A 17,343-nucleotide genomic window follows, 5' to 3' on the forward strand; every position below is an offset into this window, starting at 1 on the left:
ATATATATATATATATATATATATATAATATATATATTTTTTTTCTTTTCAATTTTAGTTTTAGTAATTTAAGTACTTCAACTTAAACTTAGTTGCCAGTGCAAGATTACTAATTTTTAGGGTTTTCAACCAGTATGTATTTTATTTCAGCTTTATTTGTTGTTGTTGTTGTTGTTGTTTTTAGTTAACAATAATAACACTGATCATGATTAGATATTTTAATCAGTGACAGCACTTTTATTTGTAAACTGTAATCAGACGCATTATAATTTAAGCAAAACCCTGGAGTTCACGTGCCCTTAGTTGGGAATACTACTCTGGAGTGATGCTATGTGACCAAATATATTTCTTACCAGACAGTTAAATGACAAAGAAATTGAAACCCATGTCAGGAGCCACCAGCTTGGGTTTAATGTTTGGTTCTTGTTGCTTCACGTCTGGCGGCGTGACATTTTATCTTGAGAGAAAATAGCAACTTTTCCATTCTGGGTCTAACTCTTTCTCATAGCCGGTTTCAGCTGCTCGAATTGTGTCACTGTATCTGGAGGCCAAAAGCCACTGAAGACTGAAAACTGTGACAGTTTAATTGAGAATCATGTCTCTGCTGAAATGCATTTCAGAAGACAGGTTAATTATGTTCAATCTATCAGTTGTATTCTGCAGATTTGCTAAATCCAATTTGCAGTGTTTAAACGTGCACTCTGTCATTTTTTTCTTCATTAAAAAGTTTTGCACAAAGAAATGAACAGCACATTTGAAAAATATATTTAAATTACATTGTACATTCACTCCAGTCATACTGTATCGATAGTCTAATATTATTATATACTATAATAATATTCTCCCTCCCTATTATTATAGTTTCGTTTAATGACTAAATTAATCATGGTGTGATTGCTGCATCCACATCACAAGGTTTCAGCATAACAGCTGACCAGCACAACAGAATATTAGGTACATCTTTTTTATTTAACCTTCTGGTATTGTTCATTTGGGAGTCACACTTGTGTTGTTCACGGTCAAACGTGACCAAACACCTGAAATGTAACTTTTTTTATTTTCAGTGAAATCAATGTAATATATTTTGGTTCAATCATTTTTTCTTTCTTTCTTTTGAGAGAATTTCATGATACTAATGAATATTTATGCAACAATTATGTTACATTTCTTACCATTGAAAATAATAAAAATAAATGTTCTAATATTTTTTTATATTACTTTTCAATTATGGCAGTATTTCATGTTAAAATAGAGACAATGCCTTTAAAATAAAACATTTGAAGGCAAATTAGTGCCATCTGGTGGGAGTAAAAAACACAAAAACATCTGCAATTCCATGGTTTAGCCACTAGATTCCTATATAGCTCTAAAAAGGCTTATGAATGCTCTAGTTGTTTTTAGACATAAATACTTATTTCTATTAAGTTGTGGATTTTGATAAATATTTAGACATTCTAAAAGACAACTTTTTGTAAAGATTTAGATTTGTTTACTTTTGTTTGAAATGTCAGTTTTGCATAAATTTTACTACAGTCAAACCTGAACACAGAGAAAGACATTTTGGCTGTGTCCGAAAGCCTGGACAGCTGACTTGCTGCCTCGCTGCCTTATGAGGCAATGACTTTGCAGGCAGCGTTTTTGCACGAAGGCACCTCATGAAACTGATTTCGGACAGGCTTCTGAGGCAGCATAACGGTTTAATGATCTAAAATAACAAAATAGAACGAGTTTTGATGATAACTAAAGAAATATTTAATTATTATAATACTGATTTCTCGCTAGAAATAACATCAAAAATGCAAAAAGTTAGTCAGAAACATACATTTACACACAAACTGACCACCAAACGTAACTTTTAGACACCATCTTTATGTTTTTATCCGAACCGCCATGGAATGGAACGCACAGGATTGTGGGATATCAAAGACGGCGAAGGATACATCTATGCTGCCTTAAAATTAGATCAGAAGAAGGTACCTTCGGAGGCAGGAAGTAAAGCAGAACTTGACTTCGGAGTGCCTTGATGCCTTGAAATACTGCCCTCAGAAGGCAGCATTTTAGAGCTTTCAGGACGCAGCGTTTGTTACACATAACATCAAATTTCAACAAAAATGCAACAAAAATGAACAGAAATGCTTGTATAATAGTGTGTTGTGTGTGTGTGTCTGTAAGTGAGTGTGTGTTTCTGTTTTATTCTCTTGATGCTTTAGAGTTTAACCCCTTCCTTGGTGTCTTTACTGCATTGTGGCTGAATTATTGATTTTATTTCACGCATTTGCAAAAACATGCTTTGTGTTACAGTCATACTAGTTCGTATATGTATGTGTGTGTGTGTGTGTGTGTGTTTGGGAGGGGGGGTTGAGTGTGTTTATTTTGCACTCTTGATATTTTAGTGTCACCCTTTTCATTGTTGTGCAATTTTTTCAGCGTTGTGAAAGATTTGTAGATTGTACACACAAAAAATTCTCTGTATTTTTGCATATTTCCCATTCATTTCCAAGGGCTGTCATTTTTGAACGCAAACAACACAAGTGTGACTATTTTTTTTATGACCATTTAGCTTTTTCAAATAGAGTTCACTTTTTTTTGTGGTCACATAGCGACTGCCATAACAGTTTCATAGAGTTTCGTACCATTCTGATGAAATAGCGATTTTTAACATTTCAAAACATTTTTCTGAGCTAAAATTGACTGAACAACACCAAGGGGTTAAACAAAATATAAGAAACGGAATATGAGCTTGATTTAAAAATGTTTGACAGGTTATTAATACAGAGAAAAGAATTCGACTAAACAAATAAACAAACAAACAAACGCCGCCATTCAAAAATTTGGGGTCAATAAAATCTTTCTGCTTTTGTAAAAAATTTCAAGATTATTTGATGAAATAAAAAGTTTTATAAGAACAGATTTATTTAAAATAAAAAATGACATTATAAATACCTTTACTGTCACTTTCTATCAATGTAGTACATCCTTGCTAAATAAAATAATTTTATTCAAAAAATATCTTTCTTACCAAAAAGACTGATTTGCTCTTTTACATGTTACAAAACAGACTGAGTGCACCTTCAAAATAATTGGTTTTATTGTCCTTCCCTATCTTCTTACACTAATAATTATCATGTTTTGCGTTTCAGATGTTAAAGATATGATGACCGGGCCATCTGCAAACTCTCCAAGGTATTCTGCATCCAATGAGCCGTCGACACCAGCATCTTCATCCTTCATCTCTCACTCCCCTGAGGTCAACCCCTCTCCACCCGAGGAGCTCTTCTTCGACCCGGTGGCTGCTTCACACAGACATTGCAGAGACGGCAAAAAGCAAACTAGAAAGAGCGACCCAAGCATGCCTCGTGACAACAATGACAATTTTACACTCCCCCAGAGACAGGATGGGAAAGAACGCTTACAGAGTCCAAAAAAGACTCTAAACATGGACAACAAGAGCGATCCTAGTGGACGAGAAACTCGATCCCCAAGCCCCAGGAAGACCAAGAAGGAAAACGCTGGGATCAGACAAGAGGTGCCTCAAAAAGCCACTGACGGATTGAAGCCTAACTCTGGAAGGAGATACAAAGACGAGGGCACTATGCACAAGCAGGACAGGGAAACAGGAGAAATCAGACCTGAGGTCTCAAGAGGTGGCAGTGACAGATCCCCGAGGGACAAGACAGCAGAACCTCAGTGGTCTGAAAGCGGTACCCTCAACCGGAAGGACCACAGAGGACAAGACAGGCCTCGAGGGGAAGAGGATATCGAGGGTGTCCCTCAAGAGACTCCCCAGAATGGAAACCCTACCAACAAGAGAGCCCCTATAACCCCAGGCCCCTGGAAGGTGCCCAGCTCCGCAAGGATTCAGCCTCCGGTGCATGGAGTCTAATGTGTTTGGGAGCAGTTATTGATGTGAATCACTGTGGATTTTTTGGTATGACTATCACCATCTACACTGATAGCATGCAGCGTTTGCTTGAGTTCACCAACAATACGAGCCTCAGTTTTGTTTTGTGCCAGTCAGACTGCAGCTACAAACTCATCCATGTCTCTTTGCTCCTGTGACGATAACATGAAGGATGCTTTTCTGTGAAGGTTTAAAAATGTCTATTAATATGTATTAAAAGGATAGTTCACCCAAAAATGAAAATTCTGTCAGCATTTATCAGCCTTCTTGATGTTACAAATCCTGTATGACTCAAAAGAAGATATTTGAAGGATGTTGGTAACTAAACCAATTTGGTGACCATTGACTTCTATTGTATGGACCAATAAATCTTTGATCTTCCACAGAAGACAGACAGACATACGGTGCTGAAATGACATGAGGATGAGTGAATGATGACAACCTTTTTCATTTGAGTAAACTATCCCTTTAATTTTCCATCTTTGATTCTCCGCATGTCCTTAACGACTTTTCAGTGATGCAACTGTCCTCAAGATCCAGTCCTGAGAAGTGACTTTGTTTAGGCTGTGCATTATTCAGCTTTGTTTTGCAGTGAATTTTCGACATATCCATCTTTAAAAGCCCAGAAACTTGAGTTTAAGGTTAAGTATATTGTTTACTACTTGTGTGTTGAAGACGATGCATATGTAATTTATTGAAATGAATATGATTATATAAACATATAAATGTATAGCGGTATAGATATTTGTATCCATTCTGAGCCAGGTCACTTATTAGTGTTCCAGCTTGCCGATACGACTTTCGGCTTCCTAACAAACACATATTTTTTCACAGTGCTATAGCTTTTACAGTTAATCTCGGTGGAGCATTTGCAAGGTGTGTAGATTTGGGATCAAATGTTCGCTCATATCATTAGAAGGTGAAGCAGAACTAGGAGAAATTCTGATATATTTTTGCATACTATCCAATCTAACATTATATTTTTTCTTATTCTATTTAGCACATCGAATGATTCATACTGCATTGTTTACCCAATATTGGGACTTCATATTCATTTAAAGTGTCTTTATGCATCTTTCAGATCATCCTATTAAATGTCAAGATGCTGTCTTATATCCAAGGGAAATGTAGCTCTGAATTATGTGCCGAACAATTTGGATGTTATTCATCAGGTTCTTTAACGCCTCAAACAACTGGCACAGATTCAGACACAAGATATAACAATGTCCAATATCTTTTTTCCATAACAGTATTTTTGAAATACCATAAATATTAAGTGTCCATATGGGCAGAACAGACATCAGTCAAACATTGCATATGCTACAGTGCTTCTATAATTTAATCATGATGAAAAATGTGAATACTTTCTAACAAGGTTTATGATTGCTTCTTGATCATTAAAGGGGTCATGAACTGCCTTTTTTATTACTTTGTACTGATCTCTGAGGTCCACCTATAATGTTATCAAGATTTTTACATCAGAAAACATCATAATTTAGCAGTAATAGGCTATTTTCTGTCCTGTTTTGAGCCCCTCATCGGAACGCTCTGTTTGAATAGATGTGGCGGATTGTAGACTCGGAAGTAAACGCGGACTGCTATGATTGGCTAACAGTTGTGTATGTTTGACAGCCTACATCCTTCATAGATGGACGCTGCTGTGATTTAGATTAAAAACGTATAAATACTCAGTACATATCAAACGATCTGTAATAACAAAGCAATAGTGAGACACGTAATAAAACGTTACTCACACTTGTGTGCAGTGGCACCTCCAGGATTATTTTTATAGTGTGGCCGAAAGGGGCCAGTAAAAATGTTGCATGCCTAAATATAATGGCAGACATTAATTTTTGGCAATTACTATTCTCTGTATAGAGCAAAATAGAAAAAAGTCTCTCTGCAATTCAACTACAAGTACCCTCATGTTTATTTGGAGTGCAAATTCATTTCAAATGAGAGTAAAAGTATAAAGAAAGCATAGATGTTTAACCCATCACTTCATCAAAACAATTGTTACACTGTTGAGAGAGTATTCTACAGTACACATCATACAAGTTTATTAATTTTATTTTTAATATAGTGTTTCGTCAATGTCCGTGTTAATTTATAAAATAAAATTATTATTCTAAAAAAACTCCAATCTTTCTGGTTGGGGGGGGGCCAATGGGGTGGCCAGTGTCATTTCAGGGGTGGCCGTTTTTGGCAGATTCATTGGCTTCAATATAAACTGTTTTTAGAATAATGAGGAAGTTTTGAGTTCTGAAACTTACATGATGTTTTTATAGTACGTCAAAAGATCAAGGGAATTTTGATTGCTCAGTTCATGACCCCTTTAATCTCAACACTTTTGTAGCTTGTTTCTCTAGTGCATCTCATGTCACGAGGTTGTATGTATGATACTGTGGCCTTGCATTACTTTATCTTACACAAAAAAGCCTTGTGGTCTCTACATTGTGGTAGTTGTAAATGTTTATAAAAAATACAATGTACAGCACCTGTATAAAATTTGCCTTTGTGGGGGAAAAACGAAACAAAAAAAATCTATAAATCGCTCCATTATTTTTTTAAGTAATTGAGAGTATAAGCATATATATATAGAGAGAGTGGTTAAAGAAATGAATCTGGTCATGACCTTCTGTTCATGCACTGATGAATAAAGATTTACTGAAAAGATGCCTCTTTTGATCTTTTAAGTTTCTGAACAGGTTCTTTTGATAGGTTCATATTAAAAACCCTGTTTGAAAATCAGTTCAGAGATTCCTTTGTAATTAAGTCATCACGTGGTCCCATCATAATATATTTAATAAGCTGTAAAACAATAGAGCCATATGTAGACACGTTTTATTTACATTTTATTGATATAAACTTATTTTCTAACGTCCCAGATAGCACACGTATGTCTGCAAGATGTCTGTTAAAGATCACTTCATCTGGAAAGCATCTGCTGTGTACAAACATCTGACGGATGTCCTTAAAATGTCAGTTTTACATACATTCTAAATTCCAAACATCATAAAGATATTTTTTAAACGTCTATTTGACATCTGATAGGAAGCTATAGGTGTATTGCAGATGAGAAAACACTGAAAAATACATCTTGCAGATGTCTAATAGACGTCTACGTGATGTTTGTGTGCTAACTGTATTGTCCCACCCTGTTGCTGCGATAATTGAACTTATAAAACAGTCATTTAGAACCTAAATATAATTTCCACTTACAATAAAATACTAAAACTAACTTTAAACTTGAAAGTTTTGACATTTAAAAACATGTCATACAATCAAGCAACACATTTTAGTTCTTGTTACAAGAGTCAGTGAGCAGTTGACAATAAAATACTAAAACTAACTTTAAACTTGAACGTTTTGACATTTAAAAACGAGTCATACAATCAATCGCAGACCGATCGGCGTATGACCGAGGTACCGCGAGAGTGATTGGAGAGCAGACGACTCCAAGCTTTTGAATCGCTCTCGCGGTACTTTGATGTCATACGCCGATCGGTCTGCGCAGCGTCGATGCATCTCGAGCAAGCCTATTACTATTTTTAATTTGACACACCGATTTAAAAAAAAAAAATGCAACGCTCGTGCCGCCAATAACAGGCAGATGCGACGCAATATCTGAAGACGTCCGTCTGGCATAGGCCTATGTTGTATACATAGACCAACCAAAAATAGCCCAAATAGCAAGAAAGCCTCCCGTGTCAACGCCCCCTAAAGAAATCCAACACCGTGCGACTATTATCTCCAGGATGTTGTGTGTTGCTCTTTTGTTGGTTGTGAGCTCAACTCCGAGCGCATTTATCTCCTCTCAACGAAACGGAACCGCCCAACCCCTGAAGCTGCTTCAGCATTACGTCAGTCACTGGCCGAGGTGCGTGCAGCAGCGCACGCATACCTTGAACCATAGCAGTACAGAAACATCACTACCCACAACGCTACCGATTGTGCGCATGCGCGCTCCGAGCGGGAAAACTACAAACGCGTGAGCTCCGATTGGCTAGGGACACAAAGAACTACAGCTCCCAATAGACATGCGCAAAAAGTCCCTCTTAAAGCCTTTTAAATTTACGTGCAAAATGGCTGCACAGGTCGACCTACTGTGCGTCAAAGTAGAGGAGAAGAGCAGGGACAGCTTTGACAAAGCCACCAAAGAGAAGAAACGGAAGAAAAAACGGGAATGTTCGCCGTCCGATGACAAGCGCGAGAGAGCGGAGAAGGAAGCGAAGAAAATAAAGCTAACGTTACAGCACCACCAACGAGCGCATCCACCGCACCAACAACAGAACAGCCAAGCGCGCAACTTCAGCAAAGAGCAGGCACCTGTGCAACACCGCCATCATCAACAGCATCACCTCCTCAGCTCCAAGAAAGAATTACCTCCGGGCTGGCCGCCGCGAAAAGTGACACCAGCAGCCCACGTCCCGCAGAAGACAGTCCTGCCACCTTCCCCGCTGTTCACTTTCACGCCACTCAAAGTAGCGAAGGCCGAGACCCCCAATAACAAGCCCAAACACATCGAGAAGGACGCCAAACTCAAGCCCAAGAAGGAAAACGCCGAGGCGAATGTTAAAGTGGGGGAATGCAAAAAAAAGAAAGGTAATTTTAACAGCGTTTACACGTAAGCCAAACGATTTTACATTACTGGCTGGCTTCCAACTTAAAAGTGAGCGGAGAAAGTGCCGTTAGCCTCCGCTGCTAACACATGCGCGAGCACGCTTGTGTGAACGCCCCCATTCACTCGAGCGCAATGTTCTTGCAGATGAGCAGAACTGCTCAAGATTATTGAGGAAGAAACTTTTCACAGCTGCGAAAGTACATTTTAAATGAAATACAAATATATACTTTTTCTTTGTTTAGTATTAGAGACGTTCTCCTTACATCTGTCATGTGTAATGTTTACTAAACTCGCTGTTACTACATTAATCTGTAATTTCACAAACATAAGTAACGTGGTATTGCTGTAGCTTTTTATTAACACGATACCATAATAATACCATGTTTTTAGACACAATACTATGATGTTCTTTGAAGTGATTTCCAGTACCTTATATATGGTGATCATTCTGTGCTGTATTATTATGCCTAGGCCTGTCACGATAACAACTTTTTGTTGTGCGATATATTGCCCCAGAAATAAATGCGATGAACCATATTATTGTCATTTTAAGACCATGTTATGCCACTGAATATATAATCATAAAATAACAGCATAATAATACAAGAAGGCCTACACACTTCCAAATGACAACAAACGTTTAATTTTAAAGAATATTTAGATCATGGAAATTAAGTCGAAATATTAGATGCCTTAAAAACTTGAAGAAATAGTAAATAAACATTTTCTAACAAAAAGTGCAAAGTAACAAGTAGAAAAAAGAAAAATTCACAAATAACTTTTATGGATATTTTTCCCTGACCTTCTTTTCTCTGTAAATGAAGGGTGCACACTATTGCTGAAAAACACAATCACTACTTAGCAGTCAGATGTCCGTATGCATAAAGGCACAGATCCCTAAACAAGGCCATATCTGCAGATGAAACTTTTTTTTTGTAGAAGCACTTGTTAAATTTGAACTAGCACCTCATGACTACATCACGTTATGTACGAGAAGCTGCAAAAGACACAGGCGCAAGTGGAATGCAAAAATGACATTAATGTCACATGGTGACACAATATATCGGCCAATATAATGGCCGATATATTATTGGCCGATATATTGCGTCACCAAAAATTATTGAGGTCATGTACATATATTGTGCGATAAGTCAATATATTGATTATTGCGACAGGCCTAATTATGCCAAATTTTACACTACAACTGACACAAGGGCTAATGTGGGGCAGAGCAAGCTTAATTTAGTCTGACTTTTATATGCATCATTATGTCACAGAATTTTGAGCAGGCACAGAGCAACCTTAACTCAACTGTGTAAAGATTTGAAAGACAGTACTATAGTATTGCCATACCATTTGCTCCCATCTTTGTACCATGGAACTGACACTTTTAAGAAAAGAAAAAGGAATTAATATGAGTTAGTTAATAACAGCAACTGTGTAGTACTTATGGTATTGTGCCCAAAATTGTGGTCAGTGGTTACCATGGTAAATTGATATAAATGTAGTAGTATTAGATATGAAGTAGGAGCGTCTTACAGAGATAACTTATTTATGGACCACCAAATGTCCAGAATTGCTGGATATTTGGTAAGCATTTGGTAATTGATTACCAAGAAGTATCTACAAAGTTTTTAAGGAGCCACAAAATAATTTTTGTGAGGTTTTTCATGTTTACAATTGTACATGGGTAAAGACTAAGAAGCTACGAACTATTAATAGTTTTTCTATGCTCTACCATCTCTATTGATCTTTTCAGAGCCCCATAGTGAGAATGGCAAAACCCAGACCCTGGAAGAATACCTTTTAAAGAAAAAGAAAAAGAAGCGGCGGCATCGTGAAGATGAGCGTGGCAAGAAGTTGCACATACACAACAAAGAGGTCCAGACAATGTATACAGGATTGACAGGAGATGCTCTGCCATCTTCTGAAGACCCTGTGTTACATGTGTACATCAAAGATGAGAAGCCGTGTCCAGGCTTAGGTGAGTACTACACTCCCAAAGCTGAGAAGAAGCCGTTCCTCTCACACCAAGACCACTACATCCGCAGCTCGTGGCTTCAGACCAACGGCTCCTTCAGCAGACTGATCCATGAGGAAAAGCAGCCCAATGGAGGGGCATCTGTACTACACGCATACGCAGATGAACTGTCTTTACTGCGACCGGGGGACACTGAAAGATTCGCCCAGGAGTTTCTGGATCTCGCCTTTGCTGAACACCCTAAAGGAGCCGCACGCTACGCACTCGCAGTGGTGCACGGAGCGGCTGCCTACCTGCCTGATTTCTTGGACTACTTTGCCTTCAATTTCCCAAACACACCTGTCAAGATGGAAATCCTTGGTAAAAAGGACATTGAGACCACCACGATTGCCAACTTCCACTCCCAGGTAGGATGACATTTTGCATTCGTAACATTTTGGGTTACAACTTCAAGTAGGGCTGGACGATATGACCTAAATTTATATCACGGTATATTTCTTAATTTTGGTCGATACGATATAATTCCGATATCGATATGAACACTATTTTAAAAAGCCTCATAAAAACTGCCAAGAACACCCACAACAGATGTCTGTATCTACAAACTTATGGAAAATGAATTTGCCAAGTCTATAAACCACTTCCTATAAAACCTATTTAGGCTAATTTATTAGAAACAAAAAACAGCACTAATTTATTTGTTCAACTTTTATTTGTATTTAGACTTCATACAAACAAGAAATGTGAAATCACTGTCAAATAAACATCTCAGACTCACCTTATTAATTATTAATATCTTTAACTTCAAACTATAGGCTAACATACTAGTCAAAAGTTTTTGAACAGTAAGATTTTTAATGTTTTTTTTTTAAGAATTCTCTTCTGCTCACCAAGCCTGCATTTATTTGATCCAAAATACAGCAAAAACTGTAACATTTTGAAATATTTTTACTATTTAAAATAACTGTTTTCTGTTTGGAAATATTTTAAAATGTAATTTATTCCTGTGGTTTCAAAGCTAAATTTTTACATCATTACTCCAGTCACATGATCCTTCAGAAATCATTCTAATATTCTGATTTGCTGCTCAAAAAACATTTATTATTATGTTGAAAGCAGAATAGAATTTTTTCAGGTTTCTTTGATGAATAGAACTTTACTTACTCCAAGCTTATGGATGGTATAGTGTATGATGTTACAAAAGCTTTTTATTTCAGATAAATGCTGACCTTTATATCTTTCTATTCATCGAAGAATCTTGAAAAAAAAAATGTACTCATCTGTTTTAAATATTGATAATCAGCATATTAGGATGATTTCTGAAGGATCATGTGACACTGAAGACTGGAGTAATGATGCTGAAAATTCAGCTTTGATTACAGCAGTAAATTATATTTTAAAATATGTTCAAATAGAAAGCAGTTATTTTAAATAGTAAAAATATTTCAAAATGTTTCTGTTTTTGCTGTACTTTGGATCAAATAAATACAGGCTTGGTGAGCAGAAGAGACTTCTTAAAATTTTTTTTAAAAATCTTGAGAAAACCTTTGACTGGTAGTGTAGGCTGATTATTCTTATAGATTAAAACAAATGTGCTTCAGCCAGGATAAAGTGTATGAAAAGTGCTCTGAGTTGCTGCAGAAAACAAAAAAATAGCTGGAGATGAGCTTATTATTGAAAATGCAAACTGATTGTCTGCCAGCAGGAGGTGCTTTGAGAGCGGCAGAAACCGCGGTTTCTCCAGTAATGGCTGTAATCAAAGCAGCTCCGCTCATGAACGCAAATTTTATCACATAAAATGAAAATGCCATAGAAACTTTTCTGAAGACGGTCGGTTTCCTTCAGAGATCCATTCATATAAAACACGTTCCGTGTTATGATTTTGAAACGTATAGTGCTCATGTTTATTCAATGAAGTCAAATGCCACAAATAAATCAATGCATGGGAAACACTGGTAATGTATATCGAAATATCTGAAATGTGTTTATTTAGCTTTTCTCACTTCTAGAGTACTTTTAAAAGCAGCTGCATTTATTATTTACACAAGTCAGGTGGCTAGAAGGTGACGGTTCAAGGTACACTACCAGTCTTATGTGATGCAGACCAAATTTTCTACCGTCTTGGAGACTAAACAAACTGATATTATTGAATTCATTCTTGTAAGAAGCAGGAGAATCACAGTTCAGGGAAGTTATTTTCATTTTTTTCACATTTATGGCAGTCTGAACACCACATTATTGTAGATCTTGCCTCAAGCTCCGTTTACACAAAGAACAATAACTATAATGTTTTAATTATTGTTCAAATTCTATGAAATTCATTCTGAGAAAATATCATTGGAGTCATTTTCACAGTGATTTTTTCCAGTTGATGAATTATAAAAACATTGACAGCCAATCAGAATCCACCTGACTTGAAAGCGCTTGAGCATTTAAGGGTGCAGACGACATAACCGGAGCTGGTGCTTATAATAAACAAAACATTATTGTTCCATTAATGCTAATGTAGTTATCTATCTCTGCATGAATTGGCCTTTAAACTTTTTGTTTGTATCATGAAACTTTAGAAAGTGTGTGTTAGGATGTTTCCCGGCTCTGAAGGGCTTTTATGTTGCAGGTGAGCCGAACGTACTGCTCAGGGACATATAGAGCTGGTCCCATGAGGCAAATCAGTCTGGTCGGTGCAGTAGATGAGGAGGTGGGCGATTACTTCCCGGAGTTCTTGGACATGCTTGAGGAGTCTCCGTTTCTGAAGGTTAGGACATAATCTCTCACAGATGAGCGAGTTTGAAAGGCTTTGTGCTTACGGTGTTTTGTAGTGCAAATAGTGTGTTTCAATTCACTGTTTGCCAGGAGTAAACTGATAAGACATAGTGTAGTTTAAGCGGCTCGGCCCGTCATATGCTTTGACAGAAAGGCTGCATGTGCCGCTGACAGAGACCGAGGCTACTCGTGCTGTTTAATGTGTTTGAGATGTGCTGTCTTCCTGAATGCATAACTTATATTTCACAAACAACAGTGAACGAGCGCCGCCGTGCGCATATGCGCCAAACAGACAGGGCTCACTTAAAAAGGAGCGCAATAATTCTGACTAAATTATACATTTCGCTGAAATATTTGTAGTTAGACAATAAATGTGACATGTAGAATTTTAAACCTACAAGTCTATTTTTTATGATAGCACTGACTGTAAAGTGACTGTAATGGGGTAATCAAAATAGCCTAACACAACTCTGTGCTTTTGTTCTCATTTATTTTCATTTTTAGTTTAGTTAACTTCCACTGTAAAAGCCTTATTTTTGTTTTTAGATTGCAATGTTAGAATGAAATGTGATTTTAACCCTTTTTTGCACATAATATAAAGGCTTACATTCACTTTATTAGCCTTTAATATGTATTGTTTTGTTGGACAACATTGGGCAGTAAGTGAAATATATATATATTAAATACAGATTTTTTTAAAATACAAAAATGAAAATACTGAGATCTATATACCGTATATCGGCCAAAAAGACTTTCACTCGCATTTCGGGACAGTTGACAGAATAGTCACTTGCCTAATCGGGTCATTGTTGCATCGTCAGAAAATGTTATTATTTATTTGCACGTGACAGGATACGCTTTCTGCGGTCTCGGTCTTGAGCAGGAGCGCTTCACAAAAAACCCTGCAAATATTCTATTTCCCCTGGAGCATTCATCATGGTAATTACTTGCTGGCGTTTTGCGGCAAGCTCAAAGAGAAAGGAAAAATTGAAATCACGTCATATGACCCCTTTAAACTCGTTATTTCATATTATATTACACTTTATGCATTTTCCCACTGTCATATATTTGTCATTTTCATTGCGTGCTGTATGTAAAATGAGTGTTGGCTTTATTTGAAAAAAAAAAATATATATATATATATATATACATGATTCCCACTGCACACAAACTTCCGAGAATACTGAGTGCCCTGTTGGTTACAGTGTTTACTTCCTTTTTAATTAGATTTTTATTAAATATTTATTTGTGAAAAATGCTTTGTCTTCTAAAGTATAAGTATGTTTATTTTACACAATTATTTTTAATGCATTTTCAAATGATTTCAAATTTCTTAAATATTAATAAAAATAAAATTATATCGGCCACCCTGCTTTCCAAGATATCGGCATCGGCTGTCAAAAAACCCATATCGGTCGACCACTATTAATAAGTGGTAAATATCAAAATTCTATACTACGTTTTATTTGTATACTATTTAATAAAAATCTAATTATTTTCAATTCTACAAGTGAATTTAGACATCATAACATTATATTGAACAGTATAAAAAATTAGATTTGGTATTAAATTTAACTTTTATCACATATTTTTTTTTTTTTTTAAGATTTAAATGAATGTTGGATGATGGCAATCCTGAATGTATCTGAATGCAAAAATAGGGAAAATAAGCAGTTAACTGTCCAATATCGATAAAAAGTCTCTAATATCAGCCAGTAACTGATATGCATTCCTAAGCAACAGCAAGTTGCAAGTCATGAATAATGGCTGTGATATGTTCTATCCCAATGTCCTGATTCAATAGGGAATATGTCAGCACAGAAAAGAAAACTCTTCATTCAGTCGTTTCTTGCCATTCATACTTTCAGACAGTGGTCAGGGCAAGGCTACGGGATTGTTTTAACTTCCTGAATTAAGTTTCAATTGTCTATGCAGATGACTTTGCCATGGGGCAGCCTGTCTAGCCTAAAGCTTGACTGCAGGTCTCAGAGTGATGATGGTCCCATCATGTGGGTGAGACCAGGAGAGCAGATGGTCCCCACTGCCGATATGCCCAAATCTCCATTCAAGAGACGAAGGTATGTGCTTTGTTTTTGATTCAACTGCAAAAGAAACGTCTTTTCTTAAAGATAAGTGTTACAAACTGTTTGTAGCGTAAGATTTAAATGAATGTTGGATGATGGCAATCCTGAATGTATCTGAATGCAAAAATAGGGAAAATAAGCAGTTAACTGTCCAATATCGATAAAAAGTCTCTAATATCAGCCAGTAACTGATATGCATTCCTAAGCAACAGCAAGTTGCAAGTCATGAATAATGGCTGTGATATGTTCTATCCCAATGTCCTGATTCAATAGGGAATATGTCAGCACAGAAAAGAAAACTCTTCATTCAGTCGTTTCTTGCCATTCATACTTTCAGACAGTGGTCAGGGCAAGGCTACGGGATTGTTTTAACTTCCTGAATTAAGTTTCAATTGTCTATGCAGATGACTTTGCCATGGGGCAGCCTGTCTAGCCTAAAGCTTGACTGCAGGTCTCAGAGTGATGATGGTCCCATCATGTGGGTGAGACCAGGAGAGCAGATGGTCCCCACTGCCGATATGCCCAAATCTCCATTCAAGAGACGAAGGTATGTGCTTTGTTTTTGATTCAACTGCAAAAGAAACGTCTTTTCTTAAAGATAAGTGTTACAAACTGTTTGTAGCGCCTCACAAAACGCTTTTGTTTTGGTTGTAGATCAATGAATGAGATCAAGAACTTGCATTACCTACCGAGAACCAGTGAACCACGTGAGGTGCTCTTCGAGGATCGGACGCGAGCCCACGCTGATCATGTTGGCCAGAGTTTCGACTGGCAGAGTACAGCAGCTGTGGGTGTCCTGAAAGCAGTGCAGTTTGGGGAATGGTGAGTGCAACCATCTGCCATGCAGAAACATATGCACATGCTTGTACATGCAAAAAGAGAGAGATTAAATGACCTTTGGTGTTCTCATCATCTCCCATAGGAGTGACAGGCCACGAATAACCAAAGATGTGGTCTGTTTTCACGCTGAGGACTTCAATGAGGTTGTTCAAAGGCTTCAGCTAGACCTGTATGAGCCACCTGTGTCACAGGTAGGAGCTGTGTTACTGCTAAGCATATTTTTCAGGACAGACTGTGGGCTTGTGTGTTTATATTAGTATATGGCATTGTATTACGTTCAGTATTAATTTTTTGGTTTTATTATGCAATCATAAGTATATAACTATATAGTCTATTACACTGCATGTTTCAGAGCAAAGCATGTCACTGTGATCATTTACACATGGCAGCTCATGATCCAGTGTTTTAAGTGGCTCAGTTAACGGTAAATGCTGCAAAATTCATCTCTAGGTGTGCTGTGAGTTTAAAGGGGTCATATGATGCAATTTAATTACTCTTTAGAGTGTTACAAGCTGTTCGTGCATAGATAAGATCCCTAATGTTGCAAAGACTAAAGTCTCAAACCCAAATAGATATTCTTTATAAAAGTTAAGACTTGTCCACGCCCTCCTAAAATGCCTCGTTTAAACACGTCCCCACATGTCTACATTACTGTGTGGGAAGATTTGCTCAACACCGCCCAAATGTTCACGCAAAGAAAGAAGGCATAGCTTTTATTCTCGCTGTAGTATTGTTGCTGCCTCCGCCATGTTGTGAAGGCGCTGTGTATCGTTGTGAAAGCGAAACTACTTTCTTTGGCCTTTCAAAAGAGGATGATATCTGCTTCGTCATGCCTAGAGCTGATCCGTACTGGTCGCTGAGGAAATACATCAACTTTGCGCTGTGGATCGCCGGATCGGCTTTCACAGTGGACGAAGCGGAGGCCAGCCCGGGGTCGTCACGTGGTTGCCGCACGCCCACCGGCCGCTCCTTCGTCGAATCTGCTGGCAAGCCCGCCGGCTGTTCCTCACTCAAGCCTGCGGTGTGTTTCGTTGTGAAAGCGAAACTACTTTCTTTGGCCTTCCAAAAGAGGATACAACTAGAAATCAGTGGTTAAGTTGTATTTACAACACTGTTCCAGAACAGTTCAACCCAAATATTCAGATGTGTG

At 37.4% G+C, this 17,343-nt stretch overlaps 2 protein-coding genes across 2 annotated transcripts in view; both read left to right on the plus strand.

The window, feature by feature from the left end:
- Nucleotides 1-5,394, plus strand: part of LOC107564661 (membrane-associated guanylate kinase, WW and PDZ domain-containing protein 3-like) — a gene marked incomplete at its 5' end in the record, with an annotated part of 85,572 nt that extends 80,178 nt beyond the window's left edge. The window contains one exon of the mRNA XM_016249796.1: nt 3,141-5,394. Coding sequence (XP_016105282.1) covers nt 3,141-3,883 — 743 coding nt within the window. The remainder of the gene's footprint in view (nt 1-3,140) is intronic.
- A 2,141-nt stretch (nt 5,395-7,535) lies between these two features.
- Nucleotides 7,536-17,343, plus strand: part of LOC107564641 (round spermatid basic protein 1-like) — a 12,663-nt gene continuing 2,855 nt past the window's right edge. Inside the window, exons 1-6 of the mRNA XM_016249768.1 lie at nt 7,536-8,506; nt 10,285-10,913; nt 13,124-13,261; nt 15,205-15,347; nt 16,008-16,175; nt 16,276-16,384. Coding sequence (XP_016105254.1) covers nt 7,942-8,506; nt 10,285-10,913; nt 13,124-13,261; nt 15,205-15,347; nt 16,008-16,175; nt 16,276-16,384 — 1,752 coding nt within the window. The 5' untranslated portion in view covers nt 7,536-7,941. The remainder of the gene's footprint in view (nt 8,507-10,284; nt 10,914-13,123; nt 13,262-15,204; nt 15,348-16,007; nt 16,176-16,275; nt 16,385-17,343) is intronic.

This window comes from Sinocyclocheilus grahami, unplaced genomic scaffold (genome assembly GCF_001515645.1).
Source record: "Sinocyclocheilus grahami isolate Dianchi unplaced genomic scaffold, SAMN03320097.WGS_v1.1 scaffold953.1, whole genome shotgun sequence".
Lineage (NCBI taxonomy): Eukaryota > Metazoa > Chordata > Actinopteri > Cypriniformes > Cyprinidae > Sinocyclocheilus > Sinocyclocheilus grahami.